Here is a 10,239-nt window from a genome sequence, read left to right on the forward strand (position 1 = left end):
ACAAACACTTCTGATGTACATAATGAGAAGTCCTCCTAATTCGGTGATTAATCATGATTGACTCTGGAGTCAAAGTTCAGTACTTGCCCCGCAGGCCAGAAAGCGTCACTGGGTTAAAGCACTTGATGTGGACTATTGCCTGTCCAGTCATCATCATACTGGAACCGTGCAGAGATACTAGTAAATATTGTTGATTAGTTATAAAGAGTGATACCTTGGTCTTCAGGAGGAGGCAGCGAATGCATTTCCCTACCCCAAATCTGCACCATCCAAAGTTTGTGTCTTAACCTAAACCCACTTTTCCATGACGACCGCACAACAGATGCCAAAGCTCTCGAGGATGCTGAAACCACAACGCCTGTGCTGAGCTCTGCTCCCCCTTCCCGCGAGCAGAAATGACCAACAAGCCCTCAGCTGAGCCAACCAGACCCAAAGGCACACAAAAGCTTTTGTATTTTCTAGATTCAACCCCAGCTCAATCACAAACAAGGAGTAAACATTAGCATATTCTCAAGTAATCCATTCCTCTGTACCCGGTGTCCTGCCTGCCCAGCACCGCGGGCGAGCTGGCTGCTCTTCTCTCCATTAAGGCGCACCAATCTCCCTCTCATTTTCCAGAATGTGCCTTTTCTGTGCTGTGGACATCAGCAGCCACAGCAAACTTCTTCCAGCTCCAGAGAAGCATGCGATCACCCACCGCAAACACCCTCCTGCACCTCTCCTGCACTTGCTTGCACGCAGCTGTGAGGCGGCCTCAGGATCCTTTGGTCTAAGGTTGTTAAAAGTTATTTTAAAACAAAGATATAGACTTCAGATACGCTTAAAAAAACCTCACCCTATTTTTTTTTTAATTCTCTCTAACGTGGAAACACAAGATCAGCTTGCCATGACGTGAACAAGACTTTTTTACAACCCTGAACCTGCCGCATCACTATTCTTCCTTAACGCATGCCCTCAGCTGGTAGGAAAGTCCAGGATTTTGCCTCGTCAGGTGGTGTCCATTGCTCTAGGAATTCATTGAGCAATCCCCTGCACAGCAAACAACGTTAAAAACATCTCAGGAGAATGAAAACCTGCAAAACCCGCCACCATCTCTACCAGAAGCCTCCAAATCCTTGTTATTCCTAGGTTTAAATGAAGTTTCCGAGGCTGCTGCTCAGTACAACTCTCTCCCCAGCAGCAAACGCTGGCTTAAAAAGCCACCACTCCCCTCCCCCCGAGTGTTATTTTTAACCTGGATGATTTCAGTGATCCCATTTACAGCACAGCCCCACAGCTGTAACAGGACAGAGCAGCAGGAACTTGGGTGCGAAGACAGGAATAGGCAGCTAGGATTAAGACGGAAGAGATTGGGAATTTCTCAAGCCAGCCTTTTCACCCAGGCTAATGCCCCGCCAGCGGCCCAAGGACTTGAGCTGGAACAAAATCCCCAACCCGATTTATGTTTTCATTCCTTCTTCCACACAGCACAAACTTACTCATAGAAGAGTTTGGGTTGGAAGGGACCTTAAAGATCACCTATTTCCAATCCTCCTGCCATGGGTAGGAACACCTCCACCTGGATCCAGGTGCTCCAAGCCCCATCCAACCTGGCCTTTGGACACCTCCAGGGATGGAGCAACGTGGGCCAGGGCCTCCCCACCCTCATCGTGAAGAAATTCCTCCTTATGTCTAGTCTAAATCTGCCCCTCTCCAACTTACAGCCATTAATGGAGAGCTCATTAAATTCCCCTGGGTGATAGAAACTGCTCCATGCAAGCAGGGGCAGTATTCAGATGTATTTATGAGGCCAATAAACGGACCGACTAACTTAGTGAGTCCTCCGGCTCACTCAGCTGGGCACCTGATGCCGTTCCGCTGGCATCATCTCCGTTCATCTTCCTCCAGGTCCCAAAGTCACAAGATCCCCCATCACCCACAGCCTTTTGCCTTCCACAGGCGCCAGACGCTCGCCCTCCCCTGTACCTGCGCTTCTGATTCAGCAGCTTTATCGCCCCAACGCTTCCTCGTTTGGAAACAAGGTTCTAACCACCTCTTCAGGCCAAGATTTACATCTGTATTTAAAACCTCCCTCCAACATTTCTGAGCTCGTTTGAAGAGGCAGCCTGGTAGAATCCTTCCAATTCTGCATCTATTTCAAACCATTGCACAAGGGAAGACACGAAAGCGCGTTTAGGAAATCTTGGCACGGCAGCTCGAGAGCGACTGCGAGACTCGAGCGCTTCCATCAAACATTCCAGCTTTGAAGCACAAACACAGGGGAAGCTTTCGCCTTTCGGAAAAGGCACAAGACCTGGCGTTTTCGCTGTGCACACCCTTTCGCATCATGAACCAAGCCTCTGGCTTCACGGATTCCGAGGTTTTGGTGCCATCGAGGCCTGCCAGCTCACCGTGCTGCGCCGGGGAGCGCTTCTTTAATTGCATATGTGGTAGTTCTGTCTTTCCAGCACAATCCCGAGCCATCCCAACGGCTGGATCGAGATAAAAGCAGCGCGCTGGCAGCTGGAAATGGGGTTTGGGGGGAGCCAGGGACACCAGAGAGCCCTGGCTCCTGGCGCTCCGTGCCTAACCTACATACGGAGCGGTGCCAGCGGGCACCGGGCTGGGGAGGGGGCTTGGTGCCCCCCACGCCGCTTACAGAGTCAGGGTGAGACCCCCCCAGCCCTTCCCGGGGTGGGAATGGAGCAGGGCAGGGGGGGCCTATAGATATGTATGGGCTGAACAGACAGGGAGGGTGGGGGGTTAACTTATATATCGACTGAAGAGACACAGAGGGCAGGGGGTTAACCTATAGAGATATATGGATTGAACAGACACGGAGGGCAGGGGGGTTAACATATAGATATGTATGGGCTGAACAGAGAGGGAGAGCAGGGGGGAACCTGTAGATATATATGGACTGAAGAGAGAGGGAGGGCGGGGGGGTTAACACATAGATATATACGGACTGAACAGACAGGGAGGGTGGGGGGTAACCCATAGATATATATGGGCTGAAAAGACAGGGAGGGCAGGGGGAGAATCTATAGATATGTATGGACTAAACAGACAGGGTAAGGGGGGGTGACCTATAGATACGTATGGACTGAATGGACATGGAGGGTAGGGGTGTTAATCTATAGATATGTATTGGCTCAACAGAGAGGGAGGGCACAGGGGGGCTACCCTATAGATATATATGGACTGAATGGACACAGAGGGCAGGGGGTTGTTAACCTATAGCTATGTATGGACCGAACAGAAGAGGGGAGTAATGTATAGATATGTATAGACTGAACAGACGAGGGGGGTTGACTTATAGACGTGTATAGGCTGAATCAACAGGGAGGGGGTGAGGGGGGCATGGGGGGGATTAACCTATAGATATGAACAGGTTGAGCAGACAGGGAGGGTGCAGGGGGGGTTGTGGTAAACCTACAGGGAGGGAGTGGGGGGAGTAACCTACAGATACATACGGACTGAGTTGACCGGGGCTGGGGGGGGACAAGGAGGGACAGGGACACGACTCCCATTTAGGGCCTGGGAAGGGAATATATGGACTCCCCTCCGGGCCAATGTGGCTCCCTGAAGGGGATCGGGCCCCACTGGCTGAATGAGGGGGGGTTTCCTTTAGGACCTGGCAGGGGGATCAGCCCCCCGGGGCTGATGGGGTCCCTCCCAGGGTGCAGGGGGCAAACAGAACCTCCTCAGGGCTCAGAGAAGGAGGGGAGGGAGAATGAGTCTCCATGGGCTGAATGGGGAGAGGTCCCCTCTGTGCCTGGGTGATGGAGGGGGGTCCCCCCTTTCTTATCTGGTGAGGGGATCAGGTCTCCCCTGGCTGATGGGGCTCCACCAGGGCCTGGGGGGGTGACAGGGGTTGTTGGAAGGGGGAATTGGTACCCCCCTGGGTGATGGAGGGGGAAGGATGGGGGGTGATGGAGGGGTCCCCTCCGCGTCCGGGCGAAGATGAGGGGAAAGAGGCGGAGAGGAGGGCTGGAAGGGGTCCCTCCGAGTCCCCGTGATGGAGGGGGTGGATCCGTTTAGGACCTGGCAGAGGGATTGAGACCCCTGGGTGACGGGGGAGTACAGGGGTCCCCTTTGTGCCCAGGTGACAGAAGGGGGGACAGGGATGATGATAAGGGGGGGGAAGGTGAGGGGGTGATGGAAAGTGGGGGGAAGGAGAAGGTAATAAAGGGGGAGAAGGGGGTGATAGAAGGGGGCGAAGGGAAGGGGGTGATGGAATCAAGGGGGAAAGGGAAGGGGGTGATGATAAGGGGGGGGGAAGTGGGTGACGTTAAGAGAGGGCAAGGGGGTGACGATAAGCGGGGGGAAGAGGAAGGGGGGGTTCCCCTCCATGCCCGGGTGACGGGGTGGGGGGGGGGGGGGGGGAAGAAAAGCGGGTGATGGAAAGGGAAGGGGGGGGGGAGGTGAAAGGGGTGATGGAGAGGGGAGGGAAAAGGGGAGCGGGGGGGGGGCTCCCCTCCGTGCCTGGAGGGCGGGGGGGGATGGGTGGCTATTGAGATGGGGGGCGGGCTGGAGGGGGTCCCCCCGTGCCCCGGTGCCCGGGGGGGGCCGTACCTGCACGGCAGCCTCCAGCTTGCCCTCGAAGGTGAAGTCGATGAGGTCGGGCTTGAGGCAGAGCCCGTAGTTGATGGGGCTGACGTCGGCCGGCAGCCGCTCGAAGGGGCGCTTCTCCGGCATCCTGGGGGGCTCGGGGGGCGCCCCCCCGCGGCGGGGCAGCACCGGGACCCTGCGGGAGGGGCGGCGGCACCGGGCACGGCGGCGGCGAGAGAGCGGCGGCAGCGGCGGCCGAGGAGGAGGAGGGAGGGGAGGGAGGAGAGCGCGTGCGCGGGGCGGGGGAGGGGAGGGGGGAGCGTGCGCGAGCCCGGGGGGAGGGGGAGGGGGGAGGAGGGGGGAGAGGGGAGGAGGGAGAGGGAGGAGGAGGAGGAAGAGGAAGAAGGGGAGGGAAGAGGAAGGTGGACGGAGGAGGAAGAAGGGGGAAGGAGGAAAAGGAGGGAAGAGGAGGAAAGAAAAGAAAGGGGGAAGGAGGAAGAAGAGGGAAGAGGAGGAAGAAGGGGGAAGGAAGAGGAAGAAAAGGGAGGGAAGAGGAGGAAGGAAGAGGAAGAAGGGGAAAGAGGAGGAAGAAGAGGGAGGGAAGAGGAAGAAGGGGGAAGGAGGAGGAAAAGGAGGGAAGAGGAGGAAGGAAAAGAAAGGGGGGAGGATGAGGAAGAAGAGGGATGGGGAGAAGGAGGAAGAGGAAGAAGAGAGAGGGGGAGGAAGAAGAAGGGAAGAGGGAGAAAGGAAGGAGGAAGAAGGGAAGAGGGAGAAGGGGAGGAGGAAGTAGGGGGAGGAGGAAGTGGAAGAAGAGGGAGGAAGAAGAAGAGGGAGGGGCAGAAGACAGAGGGTGTCTGCACACAGAGGCACCACATGGCCACACATCGAGGGATGGGGGGGGCAGCGCTGCACCCCGATAACAGGTGCAGAGGGAGCTGGCACGGTGCACCCCGTTAACGGGAGCCCCTGATGTACCCGGTACGGGGGGCTGGCACGATGCACCCCATTACAGAGGTCCCAGTGCCCCCAGTACAGAGGGAGGTGGCTCTGACCAGTGGGGAATGATCGCTGACCTCCAGCCTTGAAAATTCACAAGATCCGCTTAAACCCCTCAGATTGTGCTGCAGAACCATCGTCACATAAGTGTGTGGAGCGGAGAGGAGGTGTCCTGTCCTCCAGGTGGGCTTTACCTGTCCGGACAACTATGTGGGGTTGCTTTTCTCCCCACCCTGAGCTAAGAGCCGCTCTCCTCCTCCTCCTCCAACCGCAGCGTTTGGGTGAAACCGGGGTGTTGCAGGGCCCCCGGGAAAGCCCTGGAGCTGCCGACGCGCGTGGCCGGACTCACGTCCCAAAACCTCTTGGGCAGAAAGGGGCATCTCCGCTGTTCCCATGGCCAAGGAACTGGGGTATCACCAGGGCTTTCCCCGCTCCGGCGGCACTGCCGAGGCTTCTGGAAGATGCTATGTAAGGAATCCGGATCAAAAAGCAACGTCAGCGACGCAGCGAAGAGCATTTACAGGGCAATAAGTGTCCCAAGTGGATGGATGTTGGATGGCTGTTTGGGTTTGTGACAAACACCAGCAGGAAGTTGAAAAATTCTGAATAAAGGCTTTATATGGGAAAAAAGAGCAAAAAATCACATTCCTCTGGAAAAGGGGAGCCAGCGGCTGCGGTGTCTTTGCCCCAATCCGATTGGGAGGGTGAGCGCCACAGCCCAGCCCTGCTCCCGGCCACGGCGACCTCGGATCCAGCAGCTCTGTCCGTAGGGCGTTAAAACACGGAGCTGGTGATGGAGTCACAGCCCAGCCCTGCTCTCAGCCTCAGGACCAGCCCCGACAACCTCAGATCCAGCAGCTTTGTCCGTAGGGCGTTAAACGCAGAGCTGAGCCCCCATAGGGAAAGCGTGCCGTGACTTTGTGGGTGCCACAACCTCCCTCCTTTGGAGAGGGAAGCACAGAGGCAGTAAATCATCAATTCCCTTCCACCGCTCGGCAATGCTCTTTTTTTTCCGCCCCCCCCCTCCCCATCTTCCACCCCTCCAAAGAGATTTATTTTTGCTCAAAGTGATACCTCGCTGTTTAAAGTATAAGTTAGCGCCGAGAGGGAGTTGGATTTGCTGAGAGCTGGAGGAGCCGGCGGCGCAAACTGGGGCATGGAGAAAGTACAGGCGGCTCTCAGCACATCGTTATGAAAACCCAGCGGCTGATGAGCCCGAGTTCATCTGGGGCTTCTGCGGGTCCGCATTGTGTGGAGAGCCCGCGGGAGAGGAAGGGAAAGAAGGAACCACATGGAGATTTTGGGCAGTTCCCACCCACCCTTTGCTCCTGCCAGCGTCCCATCCCAACGCCGTGGTGGGGTGTGAAGTCCCTCGGGATGCGGAGAGACAGTGTGTGCCACATGTTGGTGCTGGGGGAGGTTTCATCCCAGTTTTTACAAGTGAGGTCCTGCCTGCGATGCCAGTGGGATGCCGGGGAGAAAGTCCTGTCTCCCCTGCAGCGAGTGGAGGGCTGGAACGGTGACCCCATGGTTCAATGTGGGTTGGGTGGGGAGCATCCGTGTGGGATTTACAGCCAGGAGGGATGGAGGAGGGTTCCACGCTCTCACTGGAGTAAAAAGCCCTTCTCCCTCTGCCTCGCCTCTGCTTCCGACGTCCCAGCGGTGCAGCTCGTGGCCACGGGTGACTCTCGCCGGGCAGAGTCGTGGCAAGGTCAGGGGCAGGATAAACCTATTCCTGGAGCAGAGCCGCTGGTTGTTGTGGAGGAGATTGTCTCCTCTGAGCTCTAATTCCTGCTCCCGATGGCTACGATGGTCACTGGGTGATGTCCTGGTGAGCGGGGGGCTCCATAGCCACGGTGGCCCCTGGGCTTGTGCTTGGCCAAGGCTGCTGGTCCACCCAGGAGATATTGTGAGATGACGGATGCTGCTGTCAGCAAGAATCCAGACAGAAAGAAAGGAAGAAAGAAAGAGCATCCGTCGAGAAAGCCGGAGGGAAGGCGCCTCCTTTGCCATGTCCCCACCAAACCGGGTTCTCCTGCAGCGCCAGACTGGGGACACCCGGGGACAAATGGATCGGAGCTGTAATTAGCCCAGAGCCTCTGCGGCCACCGAGTGCTGTCAGAGCACCACATTTATTGGGAAAACAAGGGGGGGGAAAAAAAGGGGAAGAAAAGAAAAAGGCAGATCCCAAGAGAGGCTTTTCTTCTCTTCTCTCTTTTGCCAGAGTTTTGCCGCTCCTGCAGGGAGCGGGAGCAGCCGGAGGGCACCGGCTAATCCTGCCTCGCAGGTCTGGGCTGGCGGCTTAGGGCAGGAATCTCTGGTATTTGGGAGCACGGGGACAACAGTGCTGGAAGCTGCAAAGTGGCTCCTGGGGCCTCTTGCTCCACAGGCTGTTCCTGGGGGGCTGGGAGGTGTTTTGCATGGAGGCAGGGATGCGTGCGGGTCTGCCTGTCACCGTCCTGCTTCGCCACGTACCTGGGGTGAGTTGCGCAAGGATGGAGGCAAATGTGACCAAGCCCCTGCCGGGAGCTGGCAGGGACAGCTCAGCTTTGGGCGGGTGCCGAGTGTGTCCCACTTCTGCTGATGGTCCGGTCCCTTCAAATCCCAGCCCTGATCCTGCTTTCCGATGGTGCAAATGACAGCACGGTGGTTCTGTGTGGAGAAGGTCATGTGTGGGATGGGGACACCATGAAGTGGCATCTCCAGAGGCCACCACTGAGGAGAGAGCCTCAGCCCAAACCGCAGCAGGAAGGATGCTCCTGGGCTCCGCTCCCCCTCCAGGGTAAGGACATGGCCCTGGGGGGGCTGTGAGCTCTAATCCCTGCCCCGATCCTGCTCTCTGATGGTGCAAATCCCAGCATGATGATTTTACAAGGGGAAAGTTGCACATGGATTGGAGACACCATCAAGTGACATCTCCAGAGGCCACCGCTGAGGCGGGAGCCGGAGCCTGAATGGAAGCAGACAGGGATGCTCCTGAGCCACGCTCCCCCCTAGGACAAGGATGTGGCCCTGGGAGGCTGTGAGAGCCCTGAAATGGCTTCCCATAGTGGTAAAACCAGATGAGATGGCATCACAGGGCCGGGAAAGCCGGACAGGCAGGGAAAAATCCAGCCCTGCAAGTCCCAAGCCGTGGGAAAGTGCTGGAGCCGTGGGGCCAGTGACTCAGCCCCAGCTGCTCCTGCCTGGCTCCGCGGCTCCGGGGCTTCAGCTTGGTTTTCCAGAGGGGAATCCAGCTGTAGTTTTCCCACAAAGAGTAGGGTGAGGAGGGTCCTCCCTTTCCTACTTTTGAGCCCCACGAGCATCATGCCAGCCTTTGGGAGCTGCTGCCAGGATGCAGCAGCGATTCCCCCACGGAGCCGCTCCCAGCTCACCGCGCTCACGCCGGCACAGATAACAGCGTGGGCTGGGATCAACGGTCTCGGCCACAGCGGGGCCGTCACTACACATTAACTAGCTGTGCGATGGCGCAATGCTTCCTCGTAGCCAAGATCAACAGCCCCCAAAGCCGACTGGGATCGTGTCCAGGCAGAGGGAGCGTGGCCGGAGCCTCCTGACGAGCCCTCGGCTCCCGCGGGGTTCACACCCTGAGCTGTTTTGCCTTCGGATCTGTACCGCGGACCAAGGCGTCAGCCCTGGAGCTGCTCGGGGCTGAGCATCCGCAGGGCTGGGATTCCAGGGGAAGGGGATTGGGGAAAAGCATGGTTTGCTTATGGGGAGCTGCTGCATCCTGGCATGCCAGGATGTCCTGCGGGATTGATTCTGCCACTCTGTGCTGCTTTGGTGAGACCCCACCTGGAGGCCTGTGTCCTGTTCTGGAGTCCTCAACATAAGAAGGAGATGGAGCTCTGGGGGCGAGTCCAGAAAAGGCCACGGAGATGGTCTGAAGGCTGAAGCACCTGTACGAGGACAGGCTGAGAGTTGAGGGTGTTCAGCCTGGAGAAAAGAAGGCTCCGAGGAGGCCTCAGAGCAGCTTCCAGGACTGAAAGGGGCTCCAGGAAAGCTGGAGAGAGGCTCTGGATCAGGGAGGGCAGGGATAGGATGAAGGGGAATGGGTTTGGGTTACAAGAAGGGAGATTGGGATGAGATTTCAGGGAAAAATGTTTCCCTGTGAGGGTGGGGAGGCCCTGGCCCAGGGTGCCCAGAGCAGTGGTGGCTGCCCCATCCCTGGAGGGGTTCCAGGCCAGGTTGGATGGGGTTTGGAGCCCCTGATCCAGTGGGAGGTGTCCCTGCCCATGGCAGGGGTGGGACTGGATGGGCTTTGAGGTCCCTTCCAACCCAAACCACTCCGGGATATGAACAGAGGTAGAACACGGATATCCAAGGCACTTCTCCAGGTGGGGATGGAACTGAATGGGCTTTGAGGTCCAATCCGCCCCATTCCATGACACTGGGATGGGATCCATCCTCGTCCCCTCCGGGATCAGGGGTTGCTCTGTGCCAGGGGTGGAAGGGGGGTCCCCCCTCCCCGTCTCCCCCCCTCACTGCCCCATCCCCCCCCCGCACTGCGCCAGCCGCGATGGGGGCGGAGCCTCTTCCCACCCCCCACCCCCCCCGCAGCCGATGGAATTTTCCACTCGCAGCCGCGGCGCGCGCTCCCGTTGGCCACGCCCACATCACGTGACCCACCTAAGATCACGCCCTCTGCAAGTCTCCTCGGCCCCGCCCCGCCTCGCGACACGTGATCCTCTCGGGGCCGCCTCTCAACAC

At 57.9% G+C, this 10,239-nt stretch overlaps 1 protein-coding gene across 1 annotated transcript in view; it reads right to left on the reverse strand.

Moving 5' to 3' along the window:
• Positions 1-4,819, reverse strand: part of NPEPPS (aminopeptidase puromycin sensitive) — a 40,685-nt gene extending 35,866 nt beyond the window's left edge. The window contains exon 1 of the mRNA XM_054088230.1: positions 4,558-4,819. Coding sequence (XP_053944205.1) covers positions 4,558-4,680 — 123 coding nt within the window. The 5' untranslated portion in view covers positions 4,681-4,819. The remainder of the gene's footprint in view (positions 1-4,557) is intronic.
• Positions 4,820-10,239: the final 5,420 nt, after the last annotated feature.

This window comes from Cuculus canorus, chromosome 25, assembly GCF_017976375.1.
Source record: "Cuculus canorus isolate bCucCan1 chromosome 25, bCucCan1.pri, whole genome shotgun sequence".
Classification (NCBI taxonomy): domain Eukaryota; kingdom Metazoa; phylum Chordata; class Aves; order Cuculiformes; family Cuculidae; genus Cuculus; species Cuculus canorus.